This window comes from Brienomyrus brachyistius, chromosome 3 (assembly GCF_023856365.1).
Source record: "Brienomyrus brachyistius isolate T26 chromosome 3, BBRACH_0.4, whole genome shotgun sequence".
NCBI classification, from domain to species: Eukaryota; Metazoa; Chordata; class Actinopteri; order Osteoglossiformes; family Mormyridae; genus Brienomyrus; species Brienomyrus brachyistius.
The window spans coordinates 20,644,555-20,664,297 of NC_064535.1; the positions used below are offsets into that span (position 1 = coordinate 20,644,555).

The 19,743-nt window shown below is 47.7% G+C and overlaps 1 protein-coding gene across 1 annotated transcript in view; it reads left to right on the plus strand.

Annotated features, from left to right (window-relative positions):
* nrxn1a (neurexin 1a) overlaps positions 1-19,743 on the plus strand; it is a 242,686-nt gene that overhangs the window by 205,148 nt on the left and 17,795 nt on the right. The window contains 1 exon segment of the mRNA XM_049008491.1: positions 326-639. Coding sequence (XP_048864448.1) covers positions 326-639 — 314 coding nt within the window.

Here is a 19,743-nt window from a genome sequence, read left to right on the forward strand (position 1 = left end):
CATTTTTTTCCCCCCGAAAATGTTTTATCATCGAATTGATTGTCCTTTTAGCAAAGTTACGTTGATTTAAGAGTATTTTTTCTCTTTTTTTTTTTGTTTGAATCTACATTTCACAAGGCAACTCATCATTGGAACAGGCGATAAATTACTTGTGCCAGAAAATGGCAATGGCTAATTTATCGCCCTCATTAGCCACTGGGCAAATAATCCGTCTCCTTCGGCGGCGTGATTATTTCTCATCGCCGCGTTTCTCTGTTCGCCCCCGGGAGTGGTGGCGGACCGCGCTTCAACGTTCTCGTATGTGTGTAACGTTGTTTCTCCATAGGCCGCCAGCTCACTATCTTCAACAGTCAAACCACCATTAAGATTGGGGGCAAGGACCGCAGTCGGCCATTCCAGGGCCAGCTGTCCGGCCTCTACTATAATGGCCTCAAGGTTTTCAACATGGCACTGGAGAACGACCCCAATGTCAAGATCGAGGGCAGCGTGCGGCTGGTCGGCGAGTCCCCCTCGTCCATCACGCCGCAGTCCAGCGCCACCGCTAACCGCTCGGAGACCTCCACCTCCATTGTGGAGATCACTACCACCACCGCTTCCAGTCGCCAGGGAAAGCAGCCCACACCCAGGGAGCCCCAGCAGGTCAGTCCCTTATTCCACACTTGCCCGTCTGTATTCTTTAGTTTACCACTGCCTTGGAGTTCAAGTCATGCCCATGTGACGGTTGCATTTTCTCCTGCAATTGTCCCTTTGGATACTCCAGTTTTCTTCTGCAATCCAAATGTCTGTCGTTAGACCAGTTTGCCCATATGGTTTGATAGTACCCAGTGATGGACTGAGATCCTGTCCAGGATGTCCTCTATCCCATGTTTCCTGGTATAGGCTCCACGCACACTGCAGCACTGTGTTTGGAATGCTTCTGGAAGCTGAAGGGATAATCTGCTTCGTTCACCCATCCCAGTATTAGTGCGTTTTCTTTCAGCAACTCGATACACACTGGATGTAGGCCGGATAGTCTCTGGCAGTAATACATTCAGCAGCTTCCCAGTGGTTCCTGAATAGCGTGACACAGAGTGAGGAAGCCTTTAAGGAAGAGGTGATTCTTCAGAGAACGTGGCCTTTAAACGTCCTGGCAGCTCATGAAAGGTTTGCAGTGTTATAAGTGTGCAGCTGGCTCTCTGCTCCTCGGCCTCCATAAAGGGGGGCTTACTGCTTCAGCCACACCAGAGATAAGGCAGCCGCTAAGCCTGGCTGTCAGCTGCGTGCCGTGTTAAAGTGATCACACAAGGGCCAGATTCTGTGTCGTCAGCATGGGCCCGGTTCTGTGTCATCGGCATGGGTTGGGTTCTGTGCCATCTGCGTGGGCGGGGTTTAGTGTTGTCGGCATGGGCCAGGTTTTGTGTCGTCGGTATGGACTAGATTCTGTGTAGGTCAGTGTGGACAGGGTCCTGTGTTGTTGGTTTGGGTCGGGGGCCGTGTCATCGGCATGCACCAGGTTCTGTGCCGTCGGAATGAGCCAGATTCTGTGTAGGTCATTGTGGGCAGGGTTGTGTTGTCTGCTTCTATGTCAGGTTCTATGTCAGGTTCTATGTCGTTTGTGCCGGCCAGATTTTGAGTAGATCAGTGTGGGTGGGGATGTGTGTTCTCCCCATGTGCAGGGTTTGCTGTACCTCAAATGGTGGATCTTTAAGTGTGGTTTTGGAAGCAGGTGAGGTATTTTTTAAACCTGACATCCAGTTGTTTGAGGCTCGGCTCTTCGCCAGAAGCTTAAAACTTGTGCCAGCCGTTTCTCCATGTGGAACCACACCAGACCTTCATGTCAATTTGGGGGTTGGGGGTGAAACATGATTAACGGCTTCCATGCTGAAAAGAAACTTGTCGTGAACTGAAACACGCTGCCTACATCTCAATATTCATGCAATCTCACAGGGGGGAGCTGGGGTGGCAGAAGTCTGATATTGGAGTTAAAGGATGCAGCCACAGAGCATTTACAAACCCAATTTTTTAAGCAAACTTATTCTTTATAAATCTAGACGCATGACCTCTTTGACCATTTACAGTTTATCGTGCATAAAAAGGCTGACACAGGAATTCCATAGCATTACAGGAATGCAGCCCCAGCCTTGACCAGCTGATTGATGGGGGCCAGATGTCCCTCCCCATCAATCGGAGTGATATCACAGTATCCAATTGATAATCTGATAAAGCTCCCCGTTCAGGACTAAGTTCAGTTTCGTGCAGTGAAATGAATGGAAAACAGTCACAGGCCTAAACATAAGGAGGCAAGTTGTGTCTCGGTGTGACGATGCAGCCGCTCAGTGTTTGTGAGACAGGGGGTGGACCGATCTTCCTGGCACTCCCTGCTGGCTGTTCCAGTCCCTGAAGCAATCTGTGTAAACAGGGGCATCCTGTGATTCTGGATGGGCTGAGTCCTAAGCCTTTCTCAACACCAGGACCTCCCAGATAGCATGGGGGTGGGGTCTTGTAACAGATTCTCCATATGTGAGGCTCTGTGCCACGAGGGAGGTTGGAGCTGGTGCCATCAGCAGGTCATGGTATCATTGTAGAACAGACAGTTAACCCCCTCTGTCCTCCCCGGCAGTTTCTGGACCTATGAGCTGCATGTACTGATGGAGGGTGTAGACTTTGCATTAGAAGGAGATAGATATGGGAGAGATGGAAGGAGGAGCTGATGGAGAGACAGAAAGAGAGATGGAGAAACAGGCAGTTTGAGGAATGGAGACCAAGAGAGATACAAAGAGAAAGAGATGGAGAAAGAGGCAGAGAGAAAGAGTTCGAGTCAAAGAGAGAGACAGAGAGAGATGCAGAGATTCCCTTGAGTGTGGAAACTCAAGAGCCATCAGTCACTCCCCAAACTGTAAATATCAATCTCGCAAAATAGAGTTTTCCCAGATCCTCCTGGCCACAGAAAGGCAGCCACGGCGGGTAATCCATGAGGGGACAAAAAAAAATTTCTAACAATTAGGGGTAATTACAACTCTAATCATCATGATTACAGATTTCCATGGAAACCGTGCATGATTGATGACTGAGCAGAAAGGGTGATGGTTCTGTCATATTGGTTCCTGGACATGCCGGCTTCTCCAAACAGAGCAGGTGTGCACAGGCTCCAGTTGTGCTCTGTGTTAACAGCACGTTTGGCCTTAATCGTAGATGTTTGATATGCTGGAATCCTGTGAAGATGATGGGACATGCGTCTCTAATTCCAAGGTGGCTAGCTTAAGCTCTGTAAAGGCTTCTAGTCATACCCTTAAGCAAGGACCTTAACTGAAATCTAACCAGTGAAAAGATCCTGCTGTATCGAAGAGGTCCTTTGCACTGAGGCATTATCTGAAACACTAATTATAGCAGTGTGTTTTTAGGCACTTGGTAACGGGAGCGTATGCTGCTGAGGATCATGTGACCTTGAGCTTCTTGGCAGGGCTGAGCTTCTTTGAGCCGCGGCCCCGACACCAGGCTCCCATCTTTTCTGCGAAAGAGGGCGGGAACGGCCTTCGTCTTCTACGAAGGCTGCGCTTCTCCAGCTGCGATTCACAATGGCTTTTAAACTGCCCGCAAACGAGCTCGCAGGAGCCGGTTAATAGCAGATTAATAGGGCGATAAAAGGAGAACAGGCTCTTCACAACGCAGACTGCATCCTGCAGCCCATCAGTCTCCTGAGTCAGCCGGCTGCTCGATGTGGCCTCTTAGCTTAACCGTTGCTCGCACCCTTTACCACACTTTTATGGCCTCACTGAAGCTCAACCTTGGCTTCAGGTCGTGTAATTAAGTCTAGAAACTGTAGGGGCGCTAAATCAGCCGAGGGCTCTCTGAGAAAACACCAAGGTCTGGGCCAAGCCGCAAAATGATCCGGCGATGGCGATGGGGCGATAAGAGCCGTGGCGTGCGGAAGCCGCTCCATCCAGCCTGTGTCAACGTTATCAGCTTGTATATCAAATGTGAGAACATTGTTTTGCTGCTTTCCAATCTAGAGGTCGTCCGCTCTAAATTAAGCCACCTTCTAACACGTCTCGGTGTTAGGCCCGGCTCAGTCCACGAAGATCACTACGGTGGGATTGAAAACCTTTTAATTACTGTTTTTCCCATTTAGTTGCTTATTTGACATGTTTTTCTCCAAAGTGACTTTCAGTTCTTACCCTTTAATGCAGCTGGTCGTCTCACTGCAGCGATTGAAGCGTCCGGTTCAAGGGTACAACAGCAGGATCTGCCTCCGGGGACTTGAACAAGCAACCTTCAAGTTAGGGGCCCGTGTCCTCTCCTGTTGGTATAGATATATTTATACTACAATTATTCCTATTAAAATAATCCAGCTGGTAGAACGCAGTGAGCCTTATTAAATGAATTAAATTTAAGTCATGCTCCCAGTCGAATCATCCTGTGAGGTATGCTTTAATATCTTTTAATAAGGTCACACTTCATTTAAAAAAATGAGGTGCTGATGATTGTGGCTTTTTAAGCTGTCTGCTGTGGGACATAATACAGGAGAGCAGTTCGAACCCTAGTCCCCGGACTACTGTTGATTCTTTGTGCTTCTTTATGCTGTTTGGAAGTATTTACGCCCTTCCCATGTCAAGCTACTCAATCCTCTGGTTCAAAATCTCATTTGTGGATCTCAAAGCCCAGAGGCGAAAATGTGAGTCAGCGACCCAACCAGTGCACATGCATGGAGAGAGTAAGAGATATGTCCTCCAGTCAAAGACACTCGCTCAAACAAAAATGGAGGCTCCGGCCGCCTGCCCGCGTCCCTCTGAGACTTATCCGTCCACCCCGTGGTGAGACAGGCTCCGACAGGGGAAGATCCTCATTTAATTCGATCATCTGCCTCTTTTTCTCTTATCTCGCAATAACATATTTAGCCAGATGCCACTTTCCTCTGTTATATAACCCCTTGAGTTTGACAGCCCGCAAGGCCGCAGTGGAAAAAGTTATGAGCTGGTAAAATCCAGAGAGCAGAAAGGGACTCAGTACAGGGGAAAAAAAAGCCACCGGGAGACGTATTTTTGAGTGTGTGTCCGCACAGCTGTGGCGATACACTCTTCAGCAGCCATGTCTGTGGGGTTAAGCCCCGTCCAGATCAGCTGACCCCCGGCGCGCCATGGGCGAGACGCGTCTCGTCTCTGCCTCACCTCCGCCAGCACCAAGGGACGTGATGAATATGCACGATGAAGTTTCACCCACCCCCCCGCCCGTGAGATGATACCAATGAAATATTAATCAGCTGCAGTTTACTGTGGATCGTTTGTCTGCTGGCTACAGCACCGTGGACAGCAGACCCTGTGTGGCCCCCGGAAAGCCATTCTCGCCCCCTTAGGTAAGTGTTTCAAATAGGGAAGCGCATCATTTGAAACAAATTATTTTGTGTCTTTCTGTGAACATTAATGACTCTCATGAAAGCAGATAAGTGTGCCTCCTAGTACTTAATATACATGTAAATCTGCATACAGATTACTACAACTCTGCATGTATACACATGTCATATCATAGAAGACCAGCCCAGCATAGATTCCCATTTGCTGTTTTCCGTTGGATGTGGCAGACAAGCAGGAATACACAGATCCAGATTTCATGCAGAATTTGCCCATGTGAGAAGTTTGGTGAGGAGGGGGGAAGGGGATTTGACTGAGGATGGACCAGGTCCTCACTCAAGGTTGTCCAAGGAGAGTATCAAACAGCCATTTTGTCACACTGTTTTTGGTGCAGCACTCTTTCCTTGCTTGGTGGTGTTTTTGACTTTTCCTAGAGGCAAATCCATTCAGTGCAGTAATAAGGAGTCATCTTCCAGTAATGAAGCCACCATTGTTTGGCTAGGCCTTAACATGGGTCGTACCAACTGCCTGCCTTCTCAGGGAGGGCCATGCATACACTGGGTGGGTGTAGCCTTTCCTGTGGTTCAGTGGATTAGGTTTTTGGGTGCACCAGGCTACTTCATTCTAACACTTCTGTAATGTTTTTAAAATCAGCCTTCATGTTCCCGTGTCATTTTTTTCTCTAAGATGTAAGACCACCCCTTTGTAGTGCCTGAAGGATTGTCCCCTTTCTTTTAAATATATCTGCCATTCTGGTCTCGCAGGCATGAATAATGGAAGGCCGATGCGAAAGCGAAGCAGACACGTTGACTGATGGGGTTAGAAGATAAATAAAACTCAACAAAACACACTTGTTCCTTCTGCCTTGCCATCCAAGGTTTCGACAGGAGGAGGTGACAGAAGTGTCATTTTTTGCTGTTCTTTCTTCTCTTTGGCTTCTCATTCACTCCATTTTTGAACTAATCTGAGTCTGATAATCTCGCTGAGAGAAAAAAAGTATAATGTCTAAAATGGAGCTACTAAGTCAGTCTCAGTCAAGTGAGGTGATGCGCCATTTCCATTGTAAGTAATTCTGTTCCATTAGGCCTGGAGGAAGTCATGTTAGCTTGTAATAATCAAGAAAATCTCTGTACAAATCACCAGACGCCAGTTCAGCGATCCTCTCGTCCATGTACCGATGAAGTCCCCACCCCTCCGCTCGGCCGTATGATATATCTGACTGATGAGCACAGAAGTATGAACCACACCTGTTAAATATCTGGGTTTGGGCTTTCGGATGTCCAACACCATATTAGACATGAGAATGGTAGAGGATCGGGGGGGTCAAGTGGCAACGTGATTGGACAAGAGGAGTCAAGGGAGAAGCGGTCAAGCCGATGACTCACCGGTTCTCTTATTTTGCCCCTCATCTCCACTCACCCGCCATCTCCTCCCAGGCAGCTCGGAGAATTGGTTGTGCTGTTCCTGCCTTTATTTAATACTATTACAACACATCAGGATCATTTTGCTTACTGTGTCAATGCTCATTAAAGATATCACACTTAATTACGGCAGCTTGGAGAGGAGCGTGAGTGGCATCCCTCATCTCCTACGATTGGTGCCTCCAAGCAGTCAGAGGCAGTCGGTATGAGGGTCCTGCCTTGTGGATGCATATGAGGTCGCAGCTTACTCCACTGTAAATTTACTCACCAGGTGCGTTTTCGGTTTGGGTGCATGTCCCCGAAGTCCCCGGCATCACCGTGGCCTCAGGATTATGAGCAGTGGTGGCTCAGTGGGCTAAGCCTCTCTGCCCATGATCAAAAGCTCGTCAGTTTGAGCCCTTTACCTCAGCAGAACAGTCTCATGTCTGTGGGCCCTTGAGCAAGACCATTGACCCCCAGCTCCGGGGGCCCTGCGCTTTGGCTGACCCTGCGCTCTGACCCCCAAGCTATGGAGGGCAAGATAGGGATTTATCATTGTGGGTGCAGTTAGCTGGAGTAAGTTTGTACCCTGCGCATGTTCAGCGGTCACACCGTCCAAGGTGTCCTCAGCCTCATGCCTTGCACGTCTGAGATCCAGAAATCACCAGAACCCTGTAATAGATACACTGATTGATGGGCACTTATGTAACAGTGCTGGAACATGTTTTAAAAGCAGTGAAGAGCTAGATTCTATAGACTGCTAAATACAGCTCACCTCAGCTTCCATCTGAAGAAGGCGAGAGTGACCCACAGTTTCTTGCTGCGCAGCCCGAATGATTAATGATGTGTAAAGTAGACAGTAAATAAAAACCCAAAACAGTTTAGCATGACAGTTACTTTCACACCTTACCAATGTGTCTGTCCACTACCTGTGGTTGTCAACGAACGTTCGAATTCACAAAACACAAACCCGTGGCTGGCAAAGTCTGGGGATTTTTCCTTGTTGTTTTCTCCGTGACACCTCAGCCAGCCGACGCTCGAGTATTTATGGTACGAGGACGCTTTCCCGTTGATGCCGGTGGAGAATCGCCTGATGCACTTGAGCATTCTGGGAAAGCACCACATTTTACGAACTTGCTTCAAACATAAAGAGAAGAAGACTTTCAAAGTTATTCCCTTTCTATTGAATGTGGAGAATCCATTTATGTAAAATAAAGGCTTAATTAGATTGTAACAGCAGTAGTATATTTACGAAGTCGTTACATCTTCCCTTTGTCACCTGATCAGCCCCCAGTTCTGTCATTTTGCCATTGACCCACTTGTTCTCCTCCTCTGCTAAACCGTCCAGCACCCCTTGCACTCCCCCCCACCAAAGGCTGTCTTCCCTCTATGTCATCTGAGCTGACTTCTGTCAGCTTACCTTTCCTGGGAAACCTCGATTTCAAACATAAAGCCCAAAAAAACAACATTAAGAATACTGCAAGCAATCAATGCTCACATACGTGAAAAATATATGTCCTAGTGTGTTTAGTGTGTACGCGCTTTGCTGAGGGTGCTGTGCTGTGTTAATCTATCAGCACATTGCTGCACAGAACATCACAAATGGGGCAACGCCGATTGAGTCTCTCTCAGTCATTGAAAATGCGGAAAACGGAGCACGTGTGGAAGCAGAGCGTCGCTTGTTCCCCGTGTTTGAAAAAGGTCACCAGTTAAAACCAAAAGTGCCATTGTGCCACTGTTTAGTCACTTTTCTCATCCAACTGAATTAAAGGCCTTTGTCTCTCCTCAATGCATTCTTTGGAGAGGAATGAACTGAAATGCACATCTATAATTAGGGCTGACCTACATGTGGATTTCTCTGCACCGCCCCAGCTCAGCCCATCGGCATCCCCAACACGTTACCTGGGCGCTACACTTTCCAGCCATCTTGGTTTCATTAGTTTGGTTTCACCTCCCCACACTTATTCCTGTGAATAATTCTGGGTGTTATAAGCCAGCCCGTGGTGGCTTTCTGTCGCTGGGCGTGAAACGCAGAAGGACGTCTCAATTTGAGGATGAGCTCGGGCAGAGATCCAGCCGGAGCACCTTGCTTTAGGCTGCTATCCAGCCTGTTATTAATTCAGACAGCCATATGGTCATTGACGACCTCTGCGTCGTACTGGGATTCACGATGTCACCGAGGCCCAAGCGGTTTCTGCTGTGGGTGTGCTGGTTCTGGGCGTTCGGGGGAGTACCTTCAATACCAATTTAATGTTGGCCCGTCACACTCTGCCCTGCCATGGGAGAAGCTTTAGTGCACTCCACTGTCTCTGTTTGTCTTTAGGCTTGCATAGATTCTGATCCAGTCACCAAAATGTGTGGGTTTAAACCCTGGTCTGGACTCTAGCTCCCCACTGCATTGATTCTTAACTATTTTTGTTCTAGGTAAAACTCTGGACCAGCTAGTGATTATTAGTTATTCATAGTCATACATGGAATACAACATTTGGGGTTACGGGTAATAGTGGTGAATGGGGTTACACTTACCTCCTGGGGTATTGTATGCCCCCATTCCATGAATCCTTCTGCCCCAGACTCCTTGAATCTGACTGCTCTTGCTGTTGCTGTAGGTCCTGCACTCCCCATTCTCATTAAGGGACGTGACTCCTCCCATGCACGTTACACTCCCTTGTGATTATAGCACCTTCTTCGCCTTTTAATTAATCGAATTATGAGGAACAGTGTGGCAGGAGTATGCTCTCGTGACAGAAGGCAGAAGCAGAAGGCACTTCCAGCAGTGAGCAGATCGATAGTGCAGCGTCGATATAGGTTATAGTTGAGCCGTTAGCTGCGGGTTTAAACTACAGTTGTGCCACTGGGTTTGGAAAACGGCTTGTCAGCGATGTGAGGTAGAATGTGGCACTTCCAGCCACACCATGGGCTGGGACTCCATCGATCCAGCTGGATCAATACCTGCGACTCCCTTTTTCTAAACCCTTTTTTCGGTTTGTGATTTTTTTCTCTCTCATAATTGTATGACCGCTGGTGTTTTAAGGGCCACCCAGACCCATGTCGGCATTGGCAGCTTAGAGATACAGCCAGGATTGATCAGAGCGGCAGTAAACGGCTACGGTGCCACCAGGGCCTCCTGTCAGAGGGAACCCAAAAAAGCATCATCAGCTGTAGAGACGATCTGGCTCAAATTATAAAAATTGCTAAATAAACGTATCAGACAGCTCTCTGAACAGACAATGAGAAAGCTGTCTGGGGTCTTGGACAGGTGGAGTACCATGTGGTCTTGGAAAAGAGGCTCCCTTCACAGCTGTGGTCTTCCCTCTTGGTCACATTTGCTTGAGTCTTGTGAGGAGTCCCCCTGTCTCATTATTTGTTCTCGATGACAGGAAATATGAGCCTCTAATGCATGAATTTGGTGATTCAGTATCTCTTAATGCCAGTAAAGCCTTTCTTCTGTCAAATATCCGCTACATTAGTGAACCTCATCTTGGAAAAAGTGCTGCGTACAAGTCCCAGGGAACCTGCTGTTGTACCGATGAATAAGTTGTCTACCCCAATTTCTACATTAAAAGTACAGATTAACAAAAAATTGTTTATTATCGTCAGTGTTTCTGAAGCAGGTGGCATAATGGTTAAAGCCTTATGCAATATAAAACACTGAAATTATAATTTAGATAATTTTGCAGAGTAACTAAACAGGAATATAAGTATGACAGTATTTCAATGTGGATTTAAAAAAAGTTTGTTTATGAACTCCGATAAATCATATTCAAGGTATAATGTGTCATTTTTAAATTGGATTTTTTAAATGAGTACGTGCTTTTACAGGTTAATGTTGTGTTAATTTTTATTGACTTATTTTTATATTTCCGAATGTTTGTGCAGCATTGTGATAAGATGTCGACCCTCTTTCAGAAATGGAAAATCCATATCAAGTCAGACGGCCTATAAAACGTACGAAATACCTTTAAAATTAGGATGCAAAAGTCTCTTTCAGTGACAGATGACATGCCTAAAATCCTCATTAAATGTTGTACCACCAGCAGGAATTATTAATTAATTAGGTGAGCTTTCACGGATGACAGGAATTATCTTTTTTTCCCTTCATATTCCCTGCTTTTCCATATCATTTCCTGACAGAAATTAGCATGCATCTGCAACATGTTTATTTCTTATGTAAATGGGATTCCTTGTTATGGCATGAGCCAGTGTTTCTCCGAGGTTTCAATAATAAATTAGGCGTCTGAGCTCAGATCCCACAAACCGCATAATAGGCGTTGCTTCCTCAGTCTGCGACCCAGCGCCTGTTCGGGAACATTTTCCGAAAGCTAAGCTTTGCTGTTCTTATTACGTTCAGGGCTGGTTTCTAAAAAGGGATCCTTCTCATTGAGGGCCGGAGAATACACGAGCTACAGACTAAAAAAAAATAGGGTTTGGACGTATTAAATACTGGCAGAAGTATGAGATGCACATGGAGGTGAAATTTAGTGCAGGAACATGCAAGATTGCCTACATCATAGAGGAAAAACAAACACTGTTAGTACCTTTTTGACGCCTCAAATTTGAAAACGGCAGTAAATTGTGGTGTAGAGGAACCGTCCAAACAAGCCATTATGAGGGAGGGGGAAGAAAATCAATGCGATTGCTTTCACTCCGCCTTAAACTCGGTGACCTTGGATATTCTTTGTAAACACCACTATGAAAAGCTTTCTCACTCTGAGAAAAGGGGGGAAAAAACAATCTCCCCCTTTCAGTAAAGGTTTTTTTTTGTGCAATTTCCAGCAGCATCACACCAGGGAGGGATTCTCAATCTCAGTTGGGGCTTGAACACGAACAGACATACGATGGAAAAAGGAGACCGGGAGACTGGGATGGAGCGTGGGACAGGCATGGTCAGGATTACTGTGTCAATTCTGGCTTAGTAATTACAATCGGTAAATCCACTCGACGAGGCCTGGCAGACTCAACTAATCGAGCCTGTTTTCTTAGTTGAAGAAGATGACAGACAAAGTGGCCTCCTTTTCCTGCCAGTAAGGGCAGCTACTCTTTGTTCCTGAGTGCGACGCTAGAGCCACGTGTATCCATCCATGCAGCCCGCGGACATGCCTGCCGCACACTGAGTTGCATTCCCAATCCCTGAAAGCTCATGAAGGAAAGGACTGACTACTCTTGGAAAACAGACTGTAACCTGGGGGGGTTGCTTGGTATTCGAATTCCATCAGAATCGCTTCTAAGAGACACAGACAGCCACGTTGACATTTTATTGTAATCAGAAGTCCATCGTCTGCATGGAAATGCAGGAGGATGCTTAAGTGATCAAGACTGAATGACCCCCAGCCCCCCAACTTGGGTATCAGATATACTTCGGTGTCCTCTACATCATTATGCTTGATGTTGTATTCCTATCAGTCCATGTTTGCCATAAAGACAAAATAATTTCTCAAGCGCCATATTCTCCCCATAAGACGTGACAAGTTTCACTTCATTCTGTAAAGTTGCTGGAAATAGCAGGGTGAGAGTAATGTGAGTAAGAATGCCATAATTAAATGGCATTAAAATTCCTGCTTTGTGACTCTCAAAAGTGTAAGCATAATTTCCCTGGGAGAATTCCAAGGTGCTGACCGCCTTCCTTTCAGACAGATACCACTATTACAAACCTGTTTGTGGAGAATAATTTTATGAATTTAGTAAAATATAAGGATATTTCAAGATAAGTGGGAAGCCACCACTGTGGACGTCGGTATTGTTTTTTGAGTTCTGTTCATCAGGCTGATTTTTCAAAGCATTTTTTTCTGAGTACTTTAAACCCCAGGATGATGGAGGAGGGGATGTTTTACTCGTCTGTGAGCAGGGCTCCTCTCTGTCATCGACACACCATCTCTGACCTCGCTGCCCACCCCCCGAGTTTTTCCATGCGGGTCTTTGGTCCATGGCACACGCGTGTGGGTGGTCCTCGCCTGGGTTAGCATTGACGGATGACAGTGGGAACAATGTCAAAGACCTGGAGCTGCCCCGCTGGCCGAATCCATCTCCCCATCCCCAGGCCTGTCCTTCACCCCCCGCCCACCCCCCACATACTCTCAAGCTTTAACTTTCTCCCCTGTTTAAAAGTCAGATGTTGACACTGAAGGGGCATAAATCATAACAGGCAGCGTTATTTTAACATATCCATAGCCCCCCCAGCCAGACTAAGATTACTTTCCTCCTCCTTCAGCTGTTTGGGTGGGTTTGGTACAGTTGGTGTTCATTGCCTGAGTATTGTGGTGGTTGTTTGATCCGCCGGAGCCTTCCCGGCCCACCACGCCCCTCGCAGAGGTGCAGTCTGCCGGCTAGTGGGCGAAGTGTGACTAGTCCCGGCTGCACACTGTTTACGGTGAGAATGCTGCTTGAGGAGGGGGCATACAGGCATTGATTCCTAAGAGAGGGTCACTGTGTGTCATTTCCACTGGGTTTCGGGGGTGGGGGGGGGTATATATTACATTGTGGGTACACAAAAAAATCTGAAATTTGGATGATTTTTTGTTCATCCCTTCAAAGGGAAACTCAATTTTATAAAAGTGTTTCACTGCTGGGTAGGTACTAAGGTTGTCATTGTTGGAATTAGGGTTATGTCCACAGAAATAAATAGACAGTACCCATAAAGATATGAATACAAATGTGTGTGTGTGTGTGTGTGTGTGTGTGTGTGTGTGTGTGTGTGTGTGTGTCAGAGAGAAGGCCTCAGATCTGCCTTTCCCACAACGTGCTCGGCCCCAGCGCACCCCCAGAATTCGGAGGCATACACACAGGATCCTGTTAACGAGGCTGTGTATGCAAACATGTCTGAATATGTATGAGTGACAAGTGGGATTTAGCCACTTTTTAAGCCATCTGTCAAAAAAACGTTTTAACTTCTACATAAAGCACCACAATAGCTTAGTGCCTCTAACACCCCCCCCCCCCCCCCCCCCCCCCCCCCGGTGATCTCAGAGGGTAACTACCATGAGCAGGGCCAGGTTCTAGTGCATAATGGCACTCCAGACCTGATCTGTGGCCGTACTGCTTCTGGATGGTTCCTCTCTCGATGCCGCCGCCAGCTCTGAAGGTGGGGCCTGTTTATCTCACCCCCCCCCCCACCCCCTCTGGGCTGGCTGGGGTACTGGCTGTCTTTCTTTATTTGCCTTAATTAATCTGACGGTTTGTTTGTTTCCTCGCCGTCCCCCTGTAATAGCTTTCTCGATAGCCCTCCCTTTTTTCATAATGTACAGCCCATCAATAATTCATCCCGCCGACTGTATCCTTCTGTGTGATTAGTGATTGCCACAGACAAATTACCTCCCTTGTGGGGGCCTGTCAGCACTTCCCCCCCCCCACCCCCTCCGCTGGCATCAATGCCACCAGGAGGACAGAACGATATGGAAGACGAAAGGATTAAATGATTTACCCCCCTCCCCAGTTCCCACTTACACAGTAAGAGCACAGATGCTAGCTTCCACTTTTATTTTGGCCGGTTAATTCTGGGCCGACGGAGAATATTGGGGCCGGGGGGCTCCAGAGAGATCGCTCAACTAGGAAGGTTAGGATCATATCTGCCACCTGCAGGTATGCGTTGTGTAATACTACTGATGATATGGTAGTTGGGTATAATTGGCAGGCGACACGTTAAACCCTGTGTTCTGCACGGGTGCCCCCCCAGTAAGCGAGGGGGATGGGTTATCACGTCTACCTGAAAAAATTGTTTTGCTAAAGGCATTAAAACCTACATTTCCTACAGTGACTGGCCTCGCCTCTGCCTGCTCCTGATTGGCGGACTCCAGTCAGCTGATGGTCCCCTCCCCCTCCTGGACTCACAGCCCACTCCACCCTCCCACCTGCTCCATTTATCTCCATTTACAATTTATCTTCTCCATCTCCAGGCCCCAAGCTGGAGGTCTCCCTTCAGCTGTATTGATTCAGGCGGAGGTATTGAATGCTCAGTGTTTCCATTACCAGTTAGGAAGGTTGGGCTGTGAGCTAGTATGTGGAGGGTGGGGGGGGGTCATCCTTGCATGGATGCAAATGTCTTGCCTTCAGTTTAGCTTCAATGCCATGCAAGTCCATGTGTTTGGTGCAGGTTTGGGGGGGGGGGGTTGTGGCTGGACTGTGGAGCTCAGATAACTAGCTGACGGACTCCTCCTTTGTTTCTGTCCTTTCAAAGCCTCCTCTTTTCACCAGCATTCACACTTGCGCTCTTTTCAGTTGGCTTTCGTGCCGCACATTGACTTCCAGAGGGGTTTGGAATAAGAAATGTTTTCCTTTTCCCCTGAAAGCTCATCATTTAGAGCTCATTGGCCAGTAATGAGCAATTCTAACATGTCACCTGGAGCAGCAGAGACGTGGCCTTAACGGCTAGCATTTGTAATTAAATTCAATCACTGTGGGGCGAGACATTGTGATCCAAGGCCTCCCTGGGATGAGTGCATCATGACCTGAAAAGGTGGATCTCTGGAATTGTTTGCACCACCTAATGCAGCAGGGGGCTTGCATGAAAAAATGCACACCTGATTCTTCCGGGGGGTGCTCCTAAGGCCTGATGTGGGCAGCGTCCAGAACATAGAATAGACCTCCACTGAATCTCTTATTTTTCTGGGGATGGGGGAGGGGTGGTCAGTTCTGGGTAGCATTTGGGGATGATGTGTGAGTTCCTTACGGACATCTGCTATTCCTGCATTTATTTCGATGGCACCTTCCCGTTACTGACATGCCACTGGCATGGGCTGCTTAATATGCCAGGTGGGTGCAGAAGACAGCCAGGCTCCATAACGCTCCTCGGTTCCCAGCAAGCTTTGGCGACCTCACCCGCTGTTCTGGGCGTAGGTGCTACTCCTCTGTCATGTTCCACGCAAAGGTTATGTGCGGGAAGCGGGCCAGCATCCGTTAATCTTTCCGGCAGTGGGGTTTATATTAGGATAACAAGTACCGTGCCACTGACCTGCGTCGTCATGGGAACAGTTGTCACAGTAAAAGGCAAAGTCAAGGGGTAGTTAGTGCGGAGTCTGCCGTTTTGCCTCTCACCGGCTCTTTCCTTTCCTCTCCTAACGGATTTAAATGGATCTGTTTGCAATGGTAGGTAGCCGGATCATCGTGATCCTTTTTGGCGTGATTGAGAAAGCAACTGAGTGACCTGTGTGAGAAAAACCACGGATTAATGTCCAGCCCAGCGCTTGATTGGCTGAGGCCAATCAAGTAGTGAATCCTGTGCTATCCAGATGTAAAGCTCTTTTTTTTTTTTTTTTTTTTTTTTTTTAATTTTAAAAAAATTTTTTTTTTTTTTTTTTCTCCCAGCGCACCTGTACCAGGTATTCAATGTTCCTGATCGACTGGCAGCCAAGGCACCTTGTACTGTAAGATACTAGAGAGTACTCTGTGGTAGCATTATGTGCTTGAAGCTTGTTCCCATTACCGTAAGCTGGTGCTATGAGGCGGTTATTTGTTAGTCGGGCCTCTGGTATTATCCTCTCTGCGATGCCCTCCGACTCTGATGTGGGCCCCCTGTGAAATAAATGAGTAATAGGCTGTAATATTACAGTGACAGCCCTGTGCCAGGGAGGAATGTACACCATACACACAGAGGCCAGGCTTGTGACATTTATATCACGATGCGCACTGATGACCGCGGCCGCCAGGGAGCTGCCTTAATGTGACAGAGTGCCAGCGTTTACCATGTGATGGTCAGATGACGCTGTGCTCTGCGTACTGCTGTGTTCTTACTTCATAGTATGTGTCACCTTGTAGCTGGAGTAACTCTGTATCCCTGTACTACGATGGCTGTGAGTATGCAGATGCTGGAGGAGAAAGATATATATCTTTGGTGTGTGTATGTGTGTGTGTGTATGTATGTATGTATGTATATATATATATATATATATATATACACACACACATATATCTTTGATATGTGTGTGTGTGTGTATATATTTTTGGTGTGTGTATATATGTTTGGTACGTGTGTGTGTATGTTTGGTATATGTGTGTGTGTGTGTGTGTGTGTGTGTATATATCTTTTTGGTATGTGTGTGTGTGTGTACTGTATATATCTTTGGTGTGTGTGTGTGTATATATCTTTGGTATGTGTGTGTGTATATATCTTTGGTATGTGTGTATATATCTTTGGTATGTGTGTGTATATATCTTTGGTATGCCATGCACAACATCATGGCATCTTTCTTATTTGAAGAGATGGAACCTGAGTATAAAATCCAGTTGTATTTCCATAAATGGCCAGAGGGGTCTGTGTTGTCGGTGCCTTTATGTGAGCTCTCCTCATTTTTTTCCTGGTCTACATCGGAGATTTCACACACCTTGCTGAAGGTCCACCACTGCACAGCTGGCCAGCTCTGTCGGAGGGTGGGTGGGTTGCATACACAGCACACCAGGCACACCCCTCAGTAGCACAAAGCTCCCCGCTTCGTCCTTGTACCTTCTACTGAAAGGGCTGACAGCTTCGAAAAGTAATAGCAGTCAAATTCAGAAGGGAAGCTATGGTTCCCCTAAACGTTTCTCAGCAGCTCTGTGGTGCTCAGGTGCTGCTGCCCTCCCTCTGTGGTTATATATAGATATATACACATATCATTTTAAGCTGATGTAGCAAGATACAGATTTTTGTTCCCATGTAATAATACATTTCCACAGTGCAGTATACCCAGTCCCTTTCAGCCTGTTTCCATAGTGCCACGACACGACCTACAGTAACATGACCTGCAGTACCGCATGGGACAAACCCCCCCCCCCCCCCCCCCGACAGAGGGAAATTTTGCAAAATGCTCTTTATGAATATTCGGGATCAGATTAATACATATTTAAATAAATCAACACTATTTGATCTACCTCCCACTCTCTCTCTGTCTCTGTGTTTCTCTCCACCTCTTTCTACTTGGAAAGAAAAGGAAATGGAAGGCCTGTTTGGAGCCTTGGGAGGAGGGGTGTTTCATTCGGGGAGACGGCCCTGATGTGAACGAGCCATTGGAAGCAGCAGGAAACCCGCTGTGGCTCATAATGCAGAATCCAATGTGGTCAGGAGGCCGACGAGCAATTGCTGTGAGAGATAAGGTTCCGTGGGCCGGGCCGGGCCGGGCCGGGTAGGGGGTGATTATATAAGCATGCTACGGTCCCGGCCTATGGATGTCTGACTGGGTGTCGATAATAATGACCCAGCCAGGCTTTCCGATCCCTCATAATCGACGATGTCACTGGCAACTAACAAGCACTGGGAGGTAGAAAATATAGCGGGGCTCCATTCAGCCCTACGGAGACACCTAAAACGCTCTGGGGGGGGGCGGCAGCCCTGTTTCCGGAAAGATCCAGCTTTAATTAGGGATCCGGCTCATTACCTCCTCCCGGCCACCACGTCCCGGCACCACCACGCCATCCCATGGTCTCGCACCTGCAGTGGAAGGTAGCCGGTCTAATATTAGTGCTCTCCAGATGGGCTGGGGTGGAGGAGCACTGTCACGCCGCCCCTCACCACCCGGCATGTCGGCTTGGCACGCCCAGGGAGTGCCCTGCTTTTTCTTGGGCACGTACCTGTCTGGGGGAGCCGTGAAGGAGGCTGCCGACGGCGAGTCAGCAGTAGCGAAAGACAAGAAAGGAACAGGCCTGGGTGAGAGGGGAAAATAGGAATGCTAATTAGGAGTCTTGTTTAGAAAGGCAGCACATGAAGCAGGAGGGATTGGAGAGGCTGAGCGGGTGAGCAGATGCCCTCGGGATCTGGAGTTTCGCACTCAGGTGTGCGGGAGCTTGTCATACAATATTCTAAATCCAGCACTCCCAGCTGTTTTTCCTTATTGGGCCCTGCAGACCCAACCCTAACCTTCCCCTCCTTCCCAGGCACCATTTTCCATGCCATCACATTCAGCGATTGTGTCACCGGTGGCTTTCCTGTGATAAATATGAATGGCATACAAACATCACTCCAAGTGGAACTTCTAAATAATTACGGTCCCTGTGATTTCTGAAAATACCTCGTGAGAAACTCATCAACTCGCTGCCACTGAGCACGGGCGCGGAGAGGACGATAAAAAAAGCACGCTTTGTTTGCAGACTTTAACAAACAATTGCTGCTTTTTATAGGTTGGTGGCAACAAAATGCTTAATCAAACACGCAGGCATGCGATGTAAGCAGCTAAGCTCGCTTTCTTTTCAATTAACTGGGGACATTGTTGCAGTCTGCTGTTTAACGAATATCTCTGTAATCTAACAAGTTGTTTAGCAGAACTAGTTAAGGCAATATTAGCCATTAGCCTTGTAACAGGTCAAAACAATCTGATAATTAGAGAATTCCAGTGATCCAGAAAAATCGAGCTCGCTCTCGGACCCGTCTCGGGATTCTGGGTAGTGGCGAGGAGCTCGTTAAGCCGGTGTTCCGGAATGGCACGGAACGGCGAGCCTCGCGGCTGGGTCCTGCCTTCTTGTTAGGAAGCAGCACGATCCATGACAGCAGCACGGCGGAAGATGAATGGCGGCAGGAAGCGCGGCGCCCGGGGAGGGAGCAGGCCGGGCAGGACCAGACCGGCCCCTTCCCCTCATTACTCGCAGACTGACGTATGGCCCTCAGTTCTGCGGCAACCGCGCGCGTTTAAATAAAACGAGATGCCGTCCGCCGAGAGCTGGAGCAATTAAAATAGACATACTCAGTGATAGCCCGCCCTTGACGTTTTTTTGTAGTTGTTTATTTTAGTGCACAACCGCACACACACGCATGCACACATACGTGCGCAAGCAAGATTATGTTTGTCCACAATGCCATTTGCTTCAATCCGCCATTAATTGGTTTTGATAAAACAGCTTCATTTGACAGTACCCCAAGTTAGTTGGATTTTTATCATTGTAATCATTTGAATCATATGACCGAGGTCGTGGGGAATGTGCCAAGAAGGAGCCGTCGCCGGGTAACACGTCCCTAGCTGGTCCATGGTGCGGCCCACGACACCACGGAGGTCTCTGAGTACCGCTACCAAGGAGACAGATACTGGGGGGGGGTCACAGCCACCAATCCAGCCAATCAGCAG